The sequence below is a fragment of the Mustela lutreola genome, chromosome 9 (assembly GCF_030435805.1).
Source record: "Mustela lutreola isolate mMusLut2 chromosome 9, mMusLut2.pri, whole genome shotgun sequence".
NCBI classification, from domain to species: Eukaryota; Metazoa; Chordata; class Mammalia; order Carnivora; family Mustelidae; genus Mustela; species Mustela lutreola.
In genome coordinates, this window is record NC_081298.1 from 93,296,786 (window position 1) to 93,319,295 (window position 22,510).

Below are 22,510 nucleotides of genomic sequence, written 5' to 3' on the forward strand. Positions count from 1 at the left end.
CCAGACCCCAGCCCCGCCCCCCCTTCCCTCTTCCCCAGGAGACTTCCCAGACCTGGGGCCAACGCACATGTCCCTCTCCCTGCTCCCCTCCCAACCCACCCAAGCTTTGTCATTCCTCATGGATCACATTCTTGTTATTGGCACTCCCTTTGCTGCCAGGAGTGGGTCAGGGCCACCCTCCCCCTGGACCCTCAGCTTCCCCAGGACAGGAATCCTGACTTCTGGGTCTGTCCTCTCCCCCTAGTTCAGAGCCAGGAGCTCACATTCTGGGTAGGCCAGGCACCATGCGGAGCCATCTACATGGACTTTCTTATCTGATCCCTGCAACAGCCCAGGTATTTTTGTCCTCATTTTTTTATTTTTTAAAGATTTTATTTATTTATTTGACAGACAGAGATCACAGGCAGGCAGAGAGGCAGGCAGAGAAAGAGGAGGAAGCAGGAAGCAGGCTCCCCGCTGAGCAGAGAGCCCGATGCAGGCCTCGATCCCAGGACCCTGAGATCATGACCTGAGCCGAAGGCAGCGGCTTAACCCTCTGAGCCACCCAGGCGCCCTTTTGTTCCCATTTTTGAGATGAGAAACTGAGCTGGGGCATTCTTGGGGTGGTACCTCGGTCCTACAAGAGCCACTTCCCCAAGGGTCTGGAGGGACCCTTTCGTGGAGTTCCAGGGAGCGACAAACTCAGGAAGGTTTTCTTTCCAGTGGCTTCCTTCAGCCATACTTAGTCGAATGCCCTTGACCTTCCCTTACTGCTATCTCCTTCACATGTCACCTCTTCAGAGAGGCCGTGTTTGCCACCCACGAAGTAATGAGCTAGTCCCCTCCCCTCCCTCTCCCCCTCCATCCTGCAGCCTTTGCCCAAACCAGTGTCTCTCCAAGTGCGGTTCTCAGGGCTGGCGTCCCCCGCAAACTGTTCCCTGTCCAGGACGCGTCAGGGGCACAAAGTAAGTGTAATTCGTTTTAATTGTATTTGACAAAAACATTGGTCCACAACAGACTGGAAACTTTAAGGCGGTTCCTCAGCACGAATAATTTGAGGGACACTGCCCAAAGCCCTTCACGCCCCCTGCCAGTCACGCTGTTGTCCTTTGCCCTTCTTCGTCTCCGGCTCTCCCTCGGTGCTGTCCCCTCCGCACCAAGGATTTGCTCTGCTTTCATCCCTGCTCATTCCCCGCCCCCCCACGTCGAGGGCACCGCCCAGCAGGTAGTAGGCACTCAGTACATAGCCACTGAATGAATGATTGAGTGAATGAATGAAGGAAGGAATCCCTCAATCTCAAGTACATCCCATAACCTTCTGGTTATTTCTATCACTGAAACTCAGTCCGGTCCAATTTAAAACACCAGACTCCTGTCTATTTCAGATCTCTTCTTCCTCCCCTTCCTGACTCAGAACAGGTCTGACTCACCATTGGGGGCGCTAGAGGGGTGGTTGCTCCTAGGAGGTGGGGTCTCCAGGCATCGCCCCAGGGGGCCTCCACTGGGCCCTCATCCTCACCCAGCCAGCCCTCCCATTCCTGCCTCCTCTTTCTTGCCTCTGGGCTCCTTCCCCAGAGCCACAGGAGTGGCTGGCCTCCCTTACACCCTCGCAAAGCTGGAGTCCACCAGCAAGGCCACCCCATCCTTTTTCTCTTGCACCCTCCTCTCGGTGCCCCCCCACCTTGTCCTGCGGGCACACACCGCCCCAGGCAGCTGCCAGCCTCTGAAACTTCCAGGCCAGAAGCAAGCACAGCCTTTGCACTCCTGGGCCACAAATCTGGGCGCAGCCGTGCTGGGTTGACAAGCGTTCCGGCTGGGGAAGGAGTTCAGACTCTCCTCTCAGGCCCTTCCAGTCCCTACAAATGATTCTTCCGTGCTCCTGGCCCCTCCCCGTGAGGGGCACACCCTCTCCTTCTCACAGTGGGGAGGAAATCCCGGCACCATGAGGGCTGACCACTGAGCTTCGCTCCCAGCCTCCACTTTCTTCTACAGACTAGAACGGGGCCTGGAGCAAAGGTGTTGGGTGGTGGGAGATGCTGTTCCTGCCTCCTCTCCTAGACCTAGACCTGGAGAAAGGGGCTCTCTCTGCCCCCCCCCTTTAAAAAAGATTTTATTTATTTATTTGAGGGAGAATGAGTGAGAGAGAGAGCATGAGAGAGGAGAAGGTCAGAGGGAGAAGCAGACTCCCCAAGGAGCTGGGAGCCCGATGCAAGACTTGCTCCTGGAAGTTCGGGATCATGACCTGAGCCGCTCAACCAACTGAGCCACCCAGGCGCCCCTCTCTCTGCCCTTCTTTTGGTGGCTGCACTTAGATGTGGAGGACTTGGCACCTCTTCGTCCCCAGGTTTGAGTGTGTGGCCCTTGGAAGCCCCCTTGGCAGTCTTCTGTATGCTGTCACACCTGGTGTTGCCTTAGGAAGCCTGGCGGCCTTTATAGGGCATGAGGGGGGAGGTGGCTGCAGAAAGGTTCACACAGATGGGGACAGAAAGCTCCCTTCAGAGGCAGTGTGGGGGTCGAGACCAGGAGCAGTGGGATGGTCCTCACACTTGGCAGCTGATCCCTGCCTGGGACCCCATGCTTCCCCGGGCCCCTTCTTGGGCCATGCCGATGGCCACAGATGCTGCCTACTGGGAGTCTGTGTCCACCTTCTAGATCACACCCCATGTCCATGATCTGGAGGGTGGGTCCCTTACTGGTTCACCCCGAGCAGGCTGGTGTGGGAAGACCTTAGTGACATTCTGGATGCTCTTCTCTCCCCCTTGTGCTCCACCCTTGCCCCCCGCTCCCCACTCCCTGGCCCTCCATGTCCTCCCTCTCCTTCTCTCCTCCCACCAACCCCCTCTTTGCTTCACCTGTCCCCTCTCCCTTTCTGGCACCCCTCCCTACCCTCTGCCCCAAGGTGAAGGTCTGGTTCCAGAACCGCCGCACCAAGCAGAAGAAAGACCAGAGCAGAGACCTGGAGAAGCGGGCGTCCTCCTTGGCTTCCGAGGCCTTTGCCACCTCCAACATCCTGCGGCTGCTGGAGCAGGGCCGGCTGCTGTCCGTGCCCAGGGCCCCAAGCCTCCTGGCGCTGACCCCTGGCCCACTGGGCCCACCTGCCGGCCACAGGGCCACCTCGCTGGGTGACCCCAGGAACTCCTCCCCGTGCCTCAACCCATTGACCTCGGCCTCGGCTTCGGCGTCCCCGCCACGGCCACCCCCTCCACCAGCGCTCTGCTTTTCCACGGCTCCTGTCCTGGACCTGCCCGCCTGCTATGAACTCAGCTCCTCAGCCTTTGAGCCCTACAGCCGGCTGGAAAGGAGAGGGGGCAGCCCTGGAGGTGGCAAGAAAGCCAATGTTTAAGCCTCCACCACCCTGTGACACTGAGTCCCCAAGCACGGCACCGTCCCTGCCTGCCCTGCCCCGTGGGCTGCCCCGGAGCCCGGCTCCCAGAGCGCGGGGGCAGCACACGTCTGGCCCCGCCAGCCCCCCAGCTCAGAGACTGTCCACCGGAACGCCTTGGTCCCGCAGCTTGTGTGTGTGAGTGTAGTGTGCGTGTGTGTGCCTCTCACGGAAATAAAAGAAAAACAATGACAAGAAGGGAAACGGAGCCCCCACAGCACCACCGCTGCCCTCAATCCCTTCTTTCCTTCTCACTGGGAAGAAGAATGGGCTGAGCCTGGGGAGCTCTAACGGGGGGGGGGGGGCGGAGCAGTGGAAGCTGGACCCATGTTCACAGTTAAGGGAAGGATCAGGTACCACACGTGTGGGAGGACAGGCACCGCAGGCCTACTCCCAATTAGAGCTCCCACGTGGGCATTCCAAAGCCCGAGAAGGCAACACTGACGCATTGGTTGGTTAAACATTGCTCTTTGTAAGCTCCTCCATGAAGCAGAAATACCTAAGAGGTGGAAATGTTAAGTCCCCAAGAGGGGTAAACAGTGAAAGGCGGAATCAGGATCCAGAGTGTTAGACAGGGTAAAACCAGGCAAGATCCCACGTGCCCCAGAGTGCACGACCCCCACAGTCACCACCCCCACGGTCACCACGGTCTTTTTCTTCAAGTAAGACGCTTGTGTTTAACTTTTTGTTTGGCAGTGGCTGTGGATTTATAGCAGGTTGCAAAGAAATCTTTGTATCCTTCGCCCTGTGTCCCCCAGTAGTTGCATTTTCCATAAGCGAAGTTTGCTACTGGGAGCAGGAAATGGATGTGGGTACTGTGTGGGCATGGTTACCTGTCATTGTATCCCCTAGGTGAGCTTTGTGGAACTACCACACTGCAGTCCGGTTGCAGGGTTGCCAATGACCACAAAGGTCCCCTCTGCAAAGTACCCCACCACACACATACCCCCAGGAGATGTTGAAAGAATGGAAATTCTGAGAGAGGGACCAGGGACCCAAAGTGGGTCCTCAGGCCAGAGGTTGGAGGTGAGATTTTAACCTTTGGGGAAGAAAAGCTAAGCACGGTCTGCCCCAGTCTGCTCTGGGGAAGACATATTTTGGTTTCGGATTGGCTGGCCTGAGTCACCCGGACAGGGGTCCCCAGACAACCGAACTTCCTCCCTTCCCTCTGCGTTGGCGGTACAGTTTGCCAGCTGGACATCCTGAGTCTGGAATGAAACATGGGAGTGACCAGGGCAAACCTTCCGTTCAGTGGATTGAGCCACTACCTCATGACCACCTTCACTTGTCCAGCAGGCCTGTGACCCCATGACTCTTTAAGCCACTAGATACCAGGAGGATTCCTCCATTTGTACGTTCTGCTCTGAGCTGAAAAATGTCAGGATAGGTCTGTGGCATGACACTGAGCAGGTAAAATATAAAAAGGTAAGACAGTCCTAGGAATGAATGGAGGGAGACTTGCCCCGGCTTCCAGAAAGCTCTCAGTATTATGAGACAGAAAGACTTAAAGAGACCAAAGTCTGATGGAGGAGACACAAACTCAGCTCTCTGGAGGCTCAGAGTCTAGGGGCAGTGATAAGAGACAATTCTCCAAAAGGGCATGACAAAGGAAAGACACCAGATGAGTGGTGAACGCAGGGAAGGCTTCCTGTAGGAGGTGGCCCTGAAGCTGGCACAAGAATGGGGAGACAGTGAGGAAGAGATGTGTGGAGAGAGCAGCCTGCCAGAAAGTGCATGTGGTGTGGAGACCAGGAGGAGATGTGATCTGGAGCAAGGGGAAGAGCGGAGTTCACACTGGCCACAGACTGGGGGCAAACGGACACCCAGATTCAGAGGTTAGAAGGCCAGCCATACCCCTGCACTGCTACCCTCCTGGCAGCTGCTGCTGGCCATTGGCTTACATCCCCTCCCAGATCCGGAAGAGCTTCTGGACCAGAGGCCGGTTTCCCTGTTTACAGTCAACTCAGGGAGGAGGGGACTGGTGAGGGGAGGGGTGGCCTCTGGGGCGGTCTGAGCCGCCCTCTCCAGCTCCTCCAGCTCTAGCTGGGCCTCAAGTGTTGCATTCGCCACAGCAGGCTCCTGTCCTCAGCTCCCAGCCAGCCGCCTCGCCATGGCCATGAGGGTAGACAGTAGGCCCGGGGGAGTCCCTGGCAGTGGCTGTGACCTGGGCACAGCCCGAGAACATATGCAAGCGGTCACCAGAAACTACATCACCCACCCCCGTGTCAGTGAGTACAATCCCCTCAGGGGGATGGGGGTGGGCGCTGCTGGGTGGTTCTGCTTTTTAGGCTCAGGGAAAGAGGAGGATCTGAGGCAGAGGAAGATCTAGGGGGCTCTCGGTCCAACAGAGTGACACCATGGGCTGCCCCCGACAAGGGACCATCTCTGCAGGTGGGGGATGGGGTCCCCAGCCCAGGCTACTCAACAGGAGAAGGCAGGAAACTTGCAGGAACCTCTCAGTCATCTCCCTTACCCTGTACTGAGACCCCAAGTCCAGAGAGAGCTCCCCACTGCCCCAAGAGTGTGTGTTTGTGATACATGCTTTGTGTGAATCGGTGTGTGTTGGGGGGGGGGCGTTGTGCGTGTGCACCAGGACATTCAGCACAAGGAAATGTACCATCAGGTGTTCTCAGGGAATGTGTGTGGCAGGGCAGGCTGTGTGTGCTTTCTCGCGGTGGGGACATATGTGCCACTACGTGTTGTGTCTGCAGGTACATGTCATGCGTGCATTTTGGGGAAGGTGTCTGTGAGTCTAACCCAGGGCAAGGCGCGTGCCTGGGTACTTGTGTGCTCCCACCTTCACTTAGGTGGGGATGGGCGTAAATATGTGTGTGACCACTTGCAGATGGGTGTGATCAGAGTGAGGAAATGTGGGACAGTGTGTGTGCACGCTTGTGGGTTCAGCGCGAACGTGTGGGTCCGCGCACGCGTGTGCGTGCTCATGGGGAGAATGTGGGTACATGGGCAGGTGATGTCAAATGTCTGTGTAGGGACAGCCCAGTGTATGCCCTTGCAGGACTCAGAGGGGGCCACCCCGAGGTGTGTCCAGATATCTGGGACACAGAAACCAGTAAGGCTCTGAGGACCAATGGGGGTACCGACTACATCTCTCCTTGCCAAGGTCATTCTCCAATTCTCAGGTTCTCAGACAGCCCAGCTCACTGGCATAAACCGGCTTGGCCAGGATGGGCCACGGAGAGCTGGAGGCTCCCGCCAGGGCCAGGGCATGTGAACAGAGAAGCTGGCCCAGCACAGCCTCCCGCCCTCTGTCTGCTGTTACCCAGGCCGCAGGGGGAGGAGCCGCCCGACGGGGCAGCCAGGTCTGCGTAGAATGGGGCTGGCAGCCACCCAGAACAGACCAAGTGCAGTGTAGTTAGGCCCCATGCGGAGGAACACAGCAGGGGGTGTGCAGGCACCTCCAAGGGCCTGAGGCAGGCACTGAGGGGTGGAGCACATTCCTGCAGAGGAGAAACTGAGCGGGGCCAGATTTAGCAAGGAGGCCCTGCAGGCCCAGCCCTGTGGAGGCACCCAGGAACTGGGAAGCGCTGAGGCCTTGATACCCCCTGGGGCAAAGCAGGGGTCATGAAGGCCGGAAAATACCCCAGCCGGCCCCCCCACTTGGGTCCGGAGCCCAGGTCTGGTGGAGATCTGAGCTCCTCCCCCAACTACCCTTCCTTGCAGGGTGCCTTCCCAGGGACCCTGACAGGTGCCACCTCACCCCAGGGCTCCCTCCAGCCGGTTCCCTCCGGCCTGCACCTTATTTAGAGTCAACAAGGCCTGGTACAGAGAAACACCCAGGAGATGTGACCCAGGCTGGGACCCAGGGGTGGCAGTACCCTCGGTGTCTGTTTGTGTGTCCCTTCACGGGGCCCCCACCCAGGTGAATGTGTCACACCCAACAGCTGACCTGGAGACAAGGTTCTGCTGAGGGGGAGCCCCTCCACCCTCCACCCCACTGGCTCTTCTCCCCACCAGCATTAAAGTTGTTCCTGCACTGTACCTGCAGTGACAAAGGCTGCACACCAGTGTCCTATAGGGTACCCCCCAGGGGCCAGCCCCTGCCCCACCGACAGCCTCCCCAACCCAGGATCAGATCTGATTCCTCAGTGTGCTTCTGTGACCACAGCTTTCTCCAATTCCCATCCCCCTTCTCCTCTGGGGCCTAAGGGGTTTCCTGCCTGAAGGTTGTGGAGGGGGATTGGAGGAGGAGGGTGTGGGGGGGGGGGGGAGAGGGCTTGTGCAGAACTATAGCTGTTCGCTCAGGTCACTGAGGCAGGTCTCCTGTGTCTCTCTGCCCATCTCCCCCAGCCTGGCCTCTGACCCCAGAGGACTCTGGATTTCTGGGCAGTAGAACTTTATGTAAAGATAGAAGGAGCCTAGGAGGAAAGGTGGGGGACCAGAAGGACAGGGATGGGGCAACTGGCTTCCAGCCTCAGGGCTTCCTCGGCCATGGGTGTGGTGAGTCCAAGAGAAGGCTTCCTGGAGGAGGAGAGGGACCAACAGGCCTGAGGCCTTAAGGGTGATTCCACTGCAGTGGCTGAGGGAATGAGCCAGAAAGGTGGGGGCAGGGTAGACTTGAATGGGAAGGGAATCCCAACAATATGTGCCCTGGTTCAGAAGGGACCATTTGCCTCCCTGAGAGCTAGAGCTCTTTCCCCAAGGGGAGGAGGTGGCAAGGATTATTTTCCTGTTGCATGGGGCAGAAGATGCTAGGCAGGGCCTGGGGGCGTGGGGGGAAGCAGGGGGGCAGGGTGCCGCAGGAGCAAAGCTTGGACCCACAGGCTGTCAGCCCAGCTGGAGGGGTAGAGCCGGGTCAGATCACCCAGAGGCTGGAGTGCCAAACCTCCAGCTTTGCCGCCTGACTCAGTTTCCTCAACGGAAAGGCCAGAGAGGTCACACTGAAAGAGTTCCACCTGGCTGGTCCTGGACTGATTCTAAGAAGCCTGGGCTTCCAGCCCCTTGCCCTCCTTCTGCTAATCCCTCAGGAGGGGATCAGGGAGGAGGTTCGGGACCTGCTGCCCTGGGCTTGCCCCCACCCCAGCCTCACGCCTGGGCGACTGGCTCAGCCCTCTCCCAGGACGCTGCAGGTGTGGCTGGGCTGGCCCTAATTAGTGGGCTGCACGGAGCCCCGCTGAGCCTTTGACCGGGAAGGCCGAGGGGAGATGGGGGCAGGGAGGGGCTCCAAGCCTGTGGCCCTAAGTGCTACCCGAAGTGTCAGCTAAGACAATGGAGAAGGGGAGGGGAAGAGTGGAGGGAGGGAGTTTCTGCAAAGTCTCAGGAAGGCCTATTGAGGGAGTGCCCCTCAGAGGTCTTCCGGGCCAGCCCCCTGCCTCCAGCACTACCCACCCCCTTGCACCTCACCAAGGTTGAGAAGTAGGTGCCAAGGCTGGGGGCAGTGCCACAGGATGCTGTCTGATGTGTGGTGTGCCCCAGGAGAAATCAGCCAACCTCTGGGCCTCCGTGGTCCACAATCAGCTGGGAGTGGGTACACACAAAAAACCCAGCTTCTGTCAAGGACACCATTGGCCTGGCCCCCACTTTGGCTGTGTCCAGACTAGACAGCCTCTAAGGAAAGATAGGCTCCAGTCTGACCTGGGAGGCAACAGAGCTCTGGTCTGAGGGCAGAGACATGACCCATCTCATTAAGGACCACAGGCTGGAGAAGAGGACACCCTCTATCCAGGGTGTCCCCTGAGGGCTGTGGGACTTCAGTGGGGAGCAGAGCCAGGGAGCTGTAGAACTAAGTTAGGGACTGGGTGTTGTGGGATATGAAAAGCCATGCTGAACAGCCAGAGTGGCTTTTCTGCAGCCAAAGGGCCCAGCCTGTGGAGGGTGGACTCACCTAGCAAGCATTTAGAAACCCCAAGAGAGAGCTCGAGACCAGTGCCTCTGGAAACCCAGTAAGCTGGTTTATGGCCGAGGCTGGTGGGATGAGCTGGGGGCTTACAGACCACACACTGGGCACCCAACCCAAGGGCCCTCTGAGCTGCTCCCAGCTGCTTACCACTGCTTTCCCTACCTCAGGTGCCCTCCCCGAGGTAGCTCTGTGGGGATTTCCACCAGACTGGTTTCCCAGAAAGAAGCTGTGAAATGGAAGGGAGGAAGTTGAAAGACTAGACTCAGAGGCAGAATTGGAAAGAGTTCCCTGGGGCTTTGTGGACCTTGAGCCCCTCCCCATCCCAGCCCACCCACTCTGCAAGTTGCTTCAGCCATCTCAGCCCTTTGGGCCAGTCTGGTATTTTCGCTATAGGGCCAACGGGAGGCCAGCTCTTCCCAGGGCTTTCTAAAATCAGGCTCTGGTCTGCTCTGCCTGGTCCCTTGGGGTGGCCTAGAGAGAAGCCTCACTGGATAATGCAGGAGGAGGGAGAAAGGTGGGCGAAGAAAGTCAGCAATGGAGCCAGAAGTTGGGCTGTGAGGGTCACCCAGCAGTGCAGGGACTGGGGCCGAGCAGTGGTTCTTGAGATGGGAGATTCCAGGGGCACCTGGGTGGCTCAGTCGGTTAAAAGCATCTGCCTTGGGCTCCAAGCATGATCCCACAGTCCTGGGATTGAGTTCCGACTTGGGCTTCCTGCCCCCAGGGGAGTCTGCTTCTCTCTCCTTCTACTTCTCCCCCTGCTCATGTGCTCTGCTGCTTGCTCAGTCTCTCTCAAATAAATAAGATCTTTTTAAAAAAGTAAGATGGGAGATACCAGAGCTTGCTTGATGGGAGGGCCAACAGAGGAGGAGGCATTGGCCATTTCCCCTAGACAGCAGTCATCCTGGAGCCTGGACCCTGGGGCCAGGAAAGGTGGGTCTAAGAGGAAAGGTTGGATCCTTTCTCCCCTCTTCCAGAGGAAGCTGAAGGAGTTCCCGCCACTCCAGGGCCAAGCCCAAAAGAAAGGGTCTTCTCGTGCCCTCCTGTTCTTGAGTTTTCCTAGCAGTCTCTAAGCTCAGAAGAGCCTTGCCCAGCTGGTCTCCCTAGCCCAAGTCCCAGTGTGACCACTGAGCCCCAGACTGGGGAGGGCTTGAGCTGGGGACATTGAGTTTCTCTTGGTGTGGGGTGACTTGGTGACTTGGCACCGGGCTTGCACAGAAGCATGAGGGCAAGTGGCTGGGAGCCAGTGTGGTCTGATGGGAAGCACAGACTGGGATCCCAGCCCCAGCTCTGCCACGAGCATGCTGGGTGACCCTGGAATAGGTTTTTCACCCCCATTCTACTCCCCTTTTGAGAAGAGGGTTAGAACAGGGTTCTTCCAAACTGTGAGTGCTCCCATGACCTTACAGACACTCTGACCATCCTGCCTCGCCAGGGTCCCTCATCTCAGCTGTCCCACTGGTGCTTCACAGGGAAGAGATGTATATCCCAGGGTCATGGGTGAGGGAAAACCCCAGGGGTTCCCAGCTAGCCTCCAGCAGAAGCGAGATAGGCTTCCTGTCTGGCTGTCTGTGGCTCTCCTATTGGGGTCCCCAACACTGGAGTTAGAGGCTCCCTGTAAGCTGAGCTCATGTCCCCATTTTTGGTTTTCTCCAGCCACTAGGACTGGGATGTTCCTCTTCTTCCTCCTTCTTTGTCATTCTTTCCCCTCCCCCACAGGCATCCAGGGAGCCCAGGTTGTCCAGGACCCTCCCTGGCAAGGCCTCATGACAAGGCAGGGACCCTGGTTGATTCTTCTCATCAGTGCCTGCACCAGCCCCCACCACCCCCACGCAGGCGCACAGGTGCACGGGCGTACAGGTGCACGTGTGCGCAGGCGCGCAGGCACAGTGCTCAGTCAGTGTCGAGTGATCCCAGAGGGCCACAGAGGGCAGTTCACTCATCCTCTCTAGCTGGGGGCCAGAAGCTTTTGGAAAATGCTGTGGGTCAGAGAGGAGGGGGTGGGTAGGATGGGGGCTGAGGCCGGAGGGGAAGCAGCCTCAAGATAAGAAAGACTTCTGGATGGCTGAGGGGGAGGAGAGGACTCTGAGGGGCCTCTGCCCTTGCCCTGGCCCTCCCCCAGCCTCCTGCAGGTGTCCAAGCCAGCGGGGGGCCCTGCGGGCAGGGGCATGACCCTTACAGCAATGGTGGCTGGCCCTGTCACAGCTAATGACCCTGACAGCCCAGACTGGGAAGGGGGTGGGGGTGGTGCACACAGGGAGGGAAAGCAGAGGATGCCTCTGTGTGTGTGTGTGTGTGTGTGTGTGTGTGCGCGCCTGGGTGTGAGACCCTCACCCACCTCCACCCCTCCCCCCAGCCTACAGGACTGTGTGCAGCGTCAATGGGCCCCTGGTGGTGCTGGACCAGGTCAAGGTAAGACTTCTATTTCTTCCCAGGCCCCAAGGCCAAATCCTGTGGGCCCGCTTGTCCCTTCTAATTCCCTGTCACCCGCCCCCACATTCTTCCTCCCCAGCTCTCTCCCCAGCCACCCTGGTTTCCCTTCCTGCATTTTCAGTGCACCCCCATTCCCTCTCTGGGCCTTCAGGGACCCACACCTACTGCCAAGGAGCTAGGCTGTCGTGCCTCTTCCTTTGGCAGTGTGATGGTTGTGTTGACCTTGCTTCCATCAGCTGCATCCTTTCAAAGGAACAGAAGGCAGAGGGGCAATGCCAGCTAACTCTTGTCCAGAGCTCAAGGTTTTCAGAGGCTTTTGGAATATCTCAGCCTGGGAACCAGCTGTGCTGTGAGTGGGACATAAAGTGGGTCTCCCAGAAGGAAATGGGATGTTGGCTCCTTTGTGTCCCCCGGGGAATGGCAAGACCCTGGCAGAGACAGACAGCGTTTTGAATCTGGGGTTGGGGATTTTTTTTTTTTTTAAGATTTTATTTGTTTATTTTATTTATTTATTAAGATTTTATTTATTTATTTTAAGATTTTATTTATTTATGACAGACAGCGATAGCGAGAGAGGAAACACAAGCTAGGGGGAAGCAGGAGCGGGAGAAGCCAAGCAGGGAGCCCGATATGGGGCTTGATCCCAGGACCCTGGGAGCATGACCTGAGCCAAAGGCAGGCGCTTAACTAAGACTGAGCCACCCAGGTGCCCGGGGGTTGGGGATTCTTAACCCATCAAGGGCCCTGTCAAGGTATGAGATCACTCTGCTGTCCCCTTTCCACCAAACAGTTCCCAGTCTCCCACTGCATGTCACCCACCCCAGACTGGGAAACTGGTGCCACCCTGGAGTCATCCTTTCCTGCCCAGTCCCTCATTGCCAATGATCTTTGAGCAGTCTCCCACCCCAGCACTCCCTGATTTGGCCATGGCCTCCGAGCCCCCAGCGTGGGGCCCTCCTGTCCCCCATGTTTCCCCTTGCAGCCTGAACCCCTTCATCTCCCTGCTTCAGACTCCTCTAGAACTCCCAATGCCTTCACCTTACAGGCCCTACATTCTGTCAGGGCTCCTGCACACCGCTCCGCTCTCAGGCCACTTCCCCTCCTCTCTGCATGGAGCTGCCATTTGATGTCTTTAGGCCTTTGCTCATATCTTCCCTCTGCCTCTCCAGCTACCTTTCCCCCATACCTTCCTCTGACTTACCCCTAGGACTGGCTGAGAGGTCACTTCTAGATGTCTCGCCCAGGTCCCCGGGCAATGAGCCTGTGCCTCCTCTCCCTCTTCGTACTGTCCCCTGGGCAGCTCTGTCAAGCCAATTGAGCACCACCCGGCCACATGTCCTCTCACTGCCTCCACAGTGTCCCTCCCATTGCACATTACTCCTATGTCCCTGGAGCCCCACCCTGCACCCAGTCCATTGCGGGTGCTCAGTTTGCTCAAAGGAAGGGTGAGTACATGAATGAGAGGCATGAATGAGTAAGTTTTAGAATAACTAAATCTGACCCTCTCATTCCCGGAAACCGGATTCCGAGTTCATACAGACCTCCCTGTTTTTTGGTTTTTGGTTTTTGTTTTTCAGACCTTCCCATCTGACCCACTAACCTTGGGGAGGCTGTGGGAGGGAGTGTGATGGAGTGCTTATGTGTGTGCATGTGACGGTGGGGCGCCCCCCCCTCGCAGTCTGACTCAGACTCCCTAGCCCACCCTTCCTACTAGCTACCTGTCAATTCGAGATCAGCAGCATCAGTACTACCTGAGGACTTGTTAGAAATACAGATTCTGGAGGCACCTGGGTGGCTCAGTGGGTTAAAGCCTCTGCCTTTGGCTCAGGTCATGATTCCAGGGTCCTGGGATCGAGCCCCACATCGGGCTCTCTGCTCAGCAGGGAGCCTGCTTCTCCCTCTCTCTCTGCCTGCCTCTCTGCCTACTTGTAATCTCTGTCTGCCAAATAAATAAATAAATACTCTTAAAAAAAAAAAAAAGAAAGAAAGAAATATGGATTCTCAAGCTCCTACCCCAGACTGACAGGATCAGAAACTCTGAGGTGTTGGGGGCGGGGGGATGCAGAAATCAGTCTCTAAAAGCCCTTCAGGGTGATGTGATGCTCCCTGAAGTTTCCAGAAGCATCTGTTTCGGCTTGTGAATGGTGGTTTCCTCATCTAGTAAATGGTCAGAGAGTTGTTGTGAGGATCAAATCAGATAAATGTTATTTTTATTATTCCTCCTTGAGAACGGTAGCCCTAGCTCTGCCTGAGAGGCAGAAATGCTGATACGCCTGATTAGGCAGTTGGTGCCATCTGCTGCCCCCTCGCATGGTACGGAGAGTCAGTACCTGTACAGTCATCCGCTCTCCCTACCGTTAAATGGGGCTAGACTAGGAAACGAGATAGATCCCCAGATCTGTGACTGTTACATACATCTGTAACTCTTAGAACAGAGTAAGTGGGTGATGGAGACACCCAGAGGACCCTGGACTTGCAGAGGGAAGAAAAAGAAGCAGTTATATATAGTCTCATAAGTTCAGGAGATGGAGAAGACAGCTTTATATACCCCTCTTTGGGTTCTGCACCCCCTTCCCCTTTCCCATTTCCTTGGGCAAAATGCCACAATTCCTCCTCTGCAGCGCCACCTGCTGCCCAAATCGAACCACGCCTGCGATGACACTTAGGCTTCCATCCTTCTCAAAAGGAAAAATGCTTGTGGGGGGAAGAATTTTGTGTAGATCTCAGCCCAGGGAATAAGGGCCTTGAAATTGTACGCAAACCTTTGAAGTCGTGTATCCATGTGCCTGTGCATTTTACTAGAGTTAGCTTCCACAGTTTTCATCTGATTTTTGGAGGTCTGAGTGGAAACTAAAAAATCCTAAAGGCTAAACCCCTGAGTGTAGACTTTAAAAAGCACCCCCCTCCCCAGATTACTAAACATCCACACTCCTAGCCCTGATCTCAAACAGTCACACACAGGTTGTGCAAGCCTTAAAGAGGAGTCAGGTTAGCGGACAGCCACCTGTCTGGGTTTCATTAAAGTGATTTTACTAGAGCAGTGGTTTTTGAACTTGAGCATGCATGAGAATCCCTTGGAATGATTCTTTGGGTCCCAACCCAAAGTTCTGATTCAGCAGTCTGAGGTTAAGGCCCAAGAATCTGCATTTCTGACAAGTTCCCAGGTACTGCTGCTGCTGCTGCTTGGCTGGGGACCACGTTAGACGATTCAGTGCTCTAGAAATCTTCCAACTGCTGTGTTTTGATGCAGACCAATCTTTATTGAGATTTGAAGAAAGCCTCATCCACCAGACTTGGTTCCAAATGTCTGTGGCTACTTCCCAACTTGTAAAGGAAAAAGCTTTCAGAAGTATGTGTATCAGCTCTGAAGACAGTTTCCAAAGAGGGCTTTTCCCAAACTGCCCTGGACATCGTCAGAAGGAAAGGATTCAAGGCCAGGGCTTTCTCAAACAAGTCTTGCCAGGCTTGCTAAGAACTTCCCATTTTGAGGAGTGCAGGAGTGTGGGCAGCAGCTCCTCTCTGCCTGAGCCCTGGATGGCTGAGAACTCAGCAGAATCCCCAGCAGAGGATGAAGATGGCCTTAAACCATCCCCCCCCCCCCCCAGTCTTCCTAGGGACCCAGAGTGGGAGTTGAGAGAATCAGGCTCTGAAATGGGGCTCCTTTGAGTAAAAGGTCATCATCATACCCTGGAATCCTCCCCCTGCCCTCCCCTGTTCTAACGGGCTGTGACCACCCCTGCCCACCACAAATAACTCAGGCAGACACACACTGTGGAGCCTGGTATTCTCTTCCTAGAGGATTCCGGACCACATCCTCCATGACGGGGTGTGATGGTCCTGACCATTCTTCCCGGTGTCTGACTGCAGTCTTTCTGCTCCCTACAGTTCGTTTCCTCTTATTTCATGGATGTCATCTCTCAGGGACACACAGGACACCGCCCCTCTCTGTTCTCCTCTCCTCTGCCGTCCCTCACTCTCATAAACCCACATGAACAGGGATGACTTATTATCACCTGGCTGTCTGGTTATTTATCGGGCTCGTGGCCTCCTTTCTTTTGGGCCCGCCTTGGCCTGCCCTCTGCCAGGTAGTTTTCCTCCAGAGGTTAACATCCCAGCAGGCAAGGCTGCCTCGAACGGAGACTGACTCACAGAACAGCCTTGGAAAACCAGGACGTGAGTTAACGTCCGTCCCGGGGCGTCCCAGCCCTGGCTCTTGGGCGCCCTCTTGTGGTTGACAAGCCAAAGACCGCTGGATCGGAGCTGCCCGCCGACCTCCGCGCCTTCCTCCCGGGGCGAGCCCTGCTCTCCCAGCAGCCCCACTCCTAGGGGTGGGTGGTTTGGGGGAGAACGAGGTCGCTTTCCTGGCGTCCGCGTCGCAGGACGAGGAGGGGCCCGATCGGGAGCTTCCTCCAGTGACCGTCAAAGCAGCAAACGCTCCGGTCTCAAGTTCCACCCTCCCAGGCCCGCAGGGGTGCCCCGCCTCCTCACACCCCTTTAGGAAATTGAGCCACCCACTCCACCCAACCCTTAAGGTCCCTATGTTAGGTCGAGCGGGGGATTTAATATAGTTAGGATGGTGATGACCAGTCGCACAGCACTTGAACATCCCCAATTACTTTTTAATTACAAAAATAAATAAATAAATAAATAATAAACCAAAAATAAAAAACATGCTGCTTGTAAGCGGTGAGAGAAAAGAAAAGTTAACTGTCCCTATCCTCTTTTATCCCCAGCTTCTTGAGACAACCAAGGTGAAGATTCTGCTGCTAAGAGGCAAATAGCATGCACGTTGGCGCTTTATGTTGGTGTCCGTCTCTTAAAAACATGTCAGGGATTCCCCCGGTGTCAGTAGCGTCCTTCCTGAGAGCAGCCCGGAGCCTGGACGTTCCGTGATGGACTCAGTGGCAGACGTTCCGTGTGTTTCCAGGCTTTGCTATTACAGATAGTACAGCTAAACACATCCCTTTCGGACTGGTGCCTTGATTGCTGTAAGGTAGATCCCCCAAAATGAAATTGCTGCTTCGAAATGTATATTGATTTAAAAATAGATTTTAGGGGCACCTGCGTGGCTCAGCCCTTAGGCGTCTGCCTTGTCTCAGGTCATGATCTCAGGGTCCTGGAATCAAGCCACACAATAGGCTCTCTGCTCCTCGGGGAGCCTGCCTCTCCCCCTCCCACTCCCCTTGCTTGTGTTCCCTCTCTTGCTGTGTCTCTCTCTGTCAAATTAATAAATAAGATCTTTAAAAAATAGATTTTTAAATAGATACTGAAGATTTGGGGATCACATTGCCAGCTCAGCAGGATTGTGGGGATTCACATTCCTGTCTCCCCTGTGCTAGAGGACCCACTTTCCAGCATCCGTGCCAGCCCCCAACATGTTCTGTCTTGGAATTTTGCCTGTCCAATCAATGAGAATAATACTATATATTTTTTTTAATTTATATATGAGAGTCTTTTTATCTGTTTGGATTTCACTTTCTCCTTGATGACATCTTCCTACATATTGAGATTGGCCTTTTGAGTTATGGAAGCTCCTTGTTTACTGTTTGCATTTTTTAAATTAAGATTTTATTTATTTATCTGAGAAAGAGAGAGCGCGCACAAGAGACAGCATGAGCAGGGAGAGAGAGAGAGCCCCGATGTGGGGCTCGATCCCAGGACTCTGGGACCATAACTGAGGTGGAAGGCAGGTGCTTAACTGCTTAACCCACTGAGCCACCCAGGAGTCCCTAGGGTCAAGTATCTCTATTTTTACATTTATGGCTTCCAGATTTCTTACCTTACTCAAAGACATCTCTCTTGCCCAGCTTTTCTTGAAAAGGTAAGAATAGGGAAGAAGAAAGGCTCTTCTAGTATTTTGTTCATCTTAGCTTTATATGTAAAGGTTTTACATATTCCTGGAACATATGTGTGTTTATGATGTGGGTATCTTCTAAGTAGATACCGGTTCTGTTGGTACCATTTATTCAGTAAATTCCATTTTTCCCTGTGAAGTAATGTGCCCTGTTTGTTCTACAACAGTCTTCTAAAACCTGGGATCTGTTTCTGGACTCGGATCTGCCCCACTCGGATCTGTCCGTCTTCCCCACCCCGACACTTAACCCTGTGACTTCCGTAGCTTCAGAGCACTTTTTTTTTTTTTAATAGCTAATATAGTACTATAATTCATACAAATAAAAGTTAACACATGTTGATCTAAATCCGATCTCTGAATTATCCCAGATAATTTCTTTCATTTTTCACTTTTTTAAAACTTTTTGTTTATTTTTAAAATTTCTTTTTAGTGTTCCAGAATTCACTGTTTATGCACCACACCCAGTGCTCCATGCAATACGTGCCCTCCATAATACCCACCACCAGGCTCACCCAACCTCCCACCCCCCACCCCCAGAGCACGTTTTCACGTCTGCTAAGGCAAGTTCTCCACTATGATCTTTTCCACAACTATTTTTGGATATTGTCAGACACTTAAATGAATTTTTAAAATGATTTTATTAAATTCTAGAAGAAACAAGAATCCATTGGGAATGCATATAATTTATATACTTTTGAAAAAGATTGATATTTTTATGACAGTGAGTCATTCTGTCTTGGACAATAGTATTGTTCTCCATTTGTTCAGGGCTTGTTCGATGTCCTTCACCAAGATTTTATTATTCTCTTGTACCTCTCTTGCCAAATTTATTTCCAGATATTGTGTGGGTTTGGACCCTATTGTGGATTGAACATTTTTCTCCAGTTCCTTATCCGTTTATGGCTGGAATAGGAAAAAAGGATTTTTTTTAAAACTAAAGTATATTGACACACAATGGTAAAAAGATTGATTTTTATGTATTTACCTTGTATACAGCTTCCAACTTCTCTCATTAATTCTGGGGGTTTCATTTTTTAACTAGAGAGCCTCTTGGGTTTTTCTAGATATACAGTATCATCCGAAATGAAGGGAATTCTGCCTCTTTTTCCATTGGGACGCTTTAATTTTACTTGTGATTTTGAAACAATTTCAAATTTATAAAAACTCACAAAAATAAAAATAGTATCAGGAACGTCTATATACACAGTTGTTAACATTTTACTCCATTTGTTCTGTCTTTTGCTCTACGTGTGTGTATGTGTGTGTGTGTGTGCGCGAGGGCGCGCACACATAATTTTTGCCTAGATCTTTTAAGGGTAAGTTATCCCCCAAAACTCCAGTGTTTATTAAAGAATAAGGATTAAAGAATAAGGATGTTTTCTTGCATAACAACAGTGGTTACCAACTTCTGAAATTTACACAGATGCATTTATCTGATCAACCATCTATTCCAGTTTACCAGCTGCTCTAATGAAATCTTTTATAGCATTTTCTGGCCTCCGGCAGAGGATCCAGCCTTTAGTGGTCACGTCTCTGCAGCCTCCTTTAACCTAGAACATTCCCACAGCCTTTCTCTGACTTTTCTGAAGAATACAGTCTCCTCTCTCACTATCTTTTTTTTTTTTTTTAATGAAGCATTCTCCACTTATGTTTATTATAGTATACTTTTAATTTCTCTTTTTTGGGTTTTCTTGTATAAACCATAATTTCCAAAACAATATTAAGTAACAACAGCAATATGGGCATCTCTGGGTGTTACTGGTTTTATTAGAAATAAAAGTGGGGGGCGCCTGGGTGGCTCAGTGGGTTAAGCCTCTGCCTTCTGCTCAGGTCGTGATCTCAGGGTTCTGGGATCAAGTCCCACATCCGGACTTCTTGCTGGGATGGGGGGGGGGGAGTCTCCTTCTTCCTCTGCCTGCTGCTTCCCCTGCTTGTGTTCTCTCTCTGACAAATAAATAAACAAGATTAAAAACAAAAAACACTGCCAAATTTTATCAAAAGACTTTTGGGTTTCTATTTACATAATTCTGTAGGGTTTCTTTTTTAATTTGTGTTTACAAAAAAACCTCCCTATTATTATGAACTATATATTGTCAAATGTTGACAAATTCCCAAGATTGATTTATCTGGGTTTACATTCTTTTGATGAGCCCTGTTTGATCATACCTCATTGTTTATTTAATATACTGTTTGATTTGACTGGCTAATAGTTTATAATTTCTGCATCTATAAGAGAAACCAATCTACTTTTTTGGGGGGGGTCCTATCTTTACTACATTTGAGGTTTGGGAAATTTTCTATTTTATAGTTTCATTGCCTTCTAGTGTTTCTTTCCGTTCATTATATTATTTATTTATTTGACAGAGATCACAAGTAGACAGAGAGGCAGGCGGGGGCGGAGGGGAAGCAGGCTCCCGGCCAAGCAGAGATCCCGATTCGGGGCTTGATCCCAGGACCCTGAGATCATGACCTGAGCCAAAGGCAGAGGCTTTAACCCCCTGAGCCATCCAGGCACCTCTGTTCATTATATTATATTGGCTGGTTCTTCGAATGTAATACTGAATAGAACGATGATAGCAGTCGTTGTTTTGCTCCTAATTTTCTAAAAAGAAATTATTTATTTATTTATTTATTTATTTTGAAGGATCTGAATTTTTTAAAATTATTATCCCAGCAGATATTACACTAGAGAAAATTCTTGGGAAAATACAAATAGAGTCATTAAAAACACAAGCTGATTATTCCTCTTTGAGAGAGAAGAGCAGAGCAAAGAAGAGAGAACACAAGTGGGGCATGGGGCAAGGAGGGGTGGAGGGAGAGGGAGGCTGCCCATTGAACAGGGAGCCAGTGCGGAACTCAGTCTCAGGACCCAGAGAGCATGGCCTGGGCAGAAGGCAGATCCTTAATCGACTGAGCCCCCCAGACGCCCCTGTTTTGCTCCTAATTTTTTTTTTTTTAAAGATTTTATTTATTTATTTGACAGAGTGAGATCACAGTAGGCAGAGAGACAGGCAGGGAGACAGAGAGAGAGGAAAGCAGGCTCCCTGCTGAGCAGAGAGCCGGACACGGGACTCTATCCCAGGATCCTGAGATCATGACCTGAGCCGAAGGCAACGGCCTAACCCACTGAGCCACCCAGGCACCCCCGCTTCTAATTTTATTTTATTTTATTTATTTTATTTTCAGACTTTATTTATTTGAGATAGAGAGAGAGAGAGCAGGAGGAGAGGTCAGCAGGAGAAGCAGACTCCATGCCGAGCAGGGAACCTGATCCCAGGTCTCCAGGATCATGACCCTAGCTGAAGACAATTGCCTAACCAACTGAGCCACCCAGGCGCCCCTGCTCCTAATTTTAAAGGGACTGTCTTATATGTTACATCAGAGTATGTTATCAGCAGCTTTTTTTTTTTTGAGGATGCTTTTTGGAGTTAAGGAATTTTCCTTTTATTCTCCATTTTCAAAGAGTAGTTTTGTTCTTTAATCGTGGATATCATGATTATTTAATCTTCAAAGTTTTTGTTTTTAATCATGGATAGTTTTTTAAAACTTTTTCTGGAATGTTAAGATGATCACAGCGTTTTTTTATTTTTTAATCCTGCAAATCATTAATTAGGTAAATTAGTTACATTATCAGATTTCTAATATTAGACTAACCTTGAATTGTCAGAATAATTCCAACTTGGTCTTTTTAACTTTTGTGTGTGTGTGTGTCTTTATTTTTTGGTTTTTTAATCTTTCTTTTATTATTTGGTTTGTAATTTGACTTTTTTTTTTTTTTTTTACTTTGCTGGATTTGGTTTGTTAGTATTTTGCATAGGACTTTTGTATATATATTCATAAGCGAGATTGCCTAAAATTTCCTCTTCATTATCTTATTTTGTATTGGGGTTATCCTTACCTCATAAAATTAGGTAAAAGACCATCCCTTTTCCATTAGTCTTTTGAAGAGCTCAAATAAGTTTCAAATTATTTGTGCTTTGTCAGAACTTACTTGTGAAACTACGTGGGACTCGTGTTTCCTTTGTGAAAGATTTTACACTATTTATGTAATATCTTAAAGACTGTAGGACTATTCCAGCTTTCTGTTTGGTTTCTAGTTGGTTTTGGTTTGAGTTTTATTCTCTTTCTCTTTTTTTTAAGATTTTATGTATTTATTTGACAGACAGAGATCACAAGTAGGCAGAGAGGCAGGCAGAGAGAGAGGAGGAAGCAGGCTCCCTGCCGAGCAGAGAGCCCGATGTGGGGCTCGATCCCAGGACCCTGGGATCATGACCCGAGCCAACGGCAGAGGCTTTAACCCACTGAGCCACCCAGGTGCCCCGAGTTTTATTCTTCTAAGACTTTGTTCCTTTCATCTAAGTTCTGAGCTTTATGGCATACGGTTCTTCGCAATTCCTTTTTATTCCTTTTGAATATTATTAGTGTAGCTGATTTGACATTTTTACTCCAACAATTATTTATGTCTTTGCTCTTTCAGTTTATTTTATCAGTCTATTTTACTAGGCTTTCAACGAACCAATTTGGTTTTTTTTTTTTTTTTTTAAAGATTTTATTTATTTATTTGTCAGAGAGAGAGTGAGTGAGAGCGAGCACAGGCAGACAGAGTGGAAGGAAGAGTCAGAGGGAGAAGCAGGCTCCCTGCGGAGCAAGGAGCCTGATGTGGGACTCGATCCCAGGACGCTGGGATCATGACCTGAGCCGAAGGCAGCTGCTTAACCAACTGAGCCACCCAGGCGTCCCCCAATTTGGTTCTTAATCTGCCTTGTTGTATATTTGCTCTCCGTGTTAATGATTTCTGACCTTTTATTATTTCTTCTAATATATATATATATATATATATATATAAATTTTTTTTTAGTTCCCATTAGTTAACATAGTGTTGTGTTACAACATAGTGATTCACACTTCCGTACATCACAGGTGCTCATCACAGGTGCCCTCCTTAATCCCCATCACCTCTTTTCCCCACCCCCCATCCTACTTTCTTGGGGATTTTTTTTTTTAAAGA

General features: G+C 51.7%; 2 protein-coding genes across 2 annotated transcripts in view; both read left to right on the plus strand.

The window, feature by feature from the left end:
• VAX2 (ventral anterior homeobox 2) overlaps positions 1-3,614 on the plus strand; it is a 28,550-nt gene extending 24,936 nt beyond the window's left edge. The window contains exon 3 of the mRNA XM_059133927.1: positions 2,879-3,614. Within this exon, the coding sequence (XP_058989910.1) occupies positions 2,879-3,322 (444 nt within the window). The 3' untranslated portion in view covers positions 3,323-3,614. The remainder of the gene's footprint in view (positions 1-2,878) is intronic.
• A 1,745-nt stretch (positions 3,615-5,359) lies between these two features.
• ATP6V1B1 (ATPase H+ transporting V1 subunit B1) overlaps positions 5,360-22,510 on the plus strand; it is a 29,323-nt gene continuing 12,172 nt past the window's right edge. The window contains exons 1-2 of the mRNA XM_059187995.1: positions 5,360-5,589; positions 11,572-11,627. Coding sequence (XP_059043978.1) covers positions 5,472-5,589; positions 11,572-11,627 — 174 coding nt within the window. The 5' untranslated portion in view covers positions 5,360-5,471. The remainder of the gene's footprint in view (positions 5,590-11,571; positions 11,628-22,510) is intronic.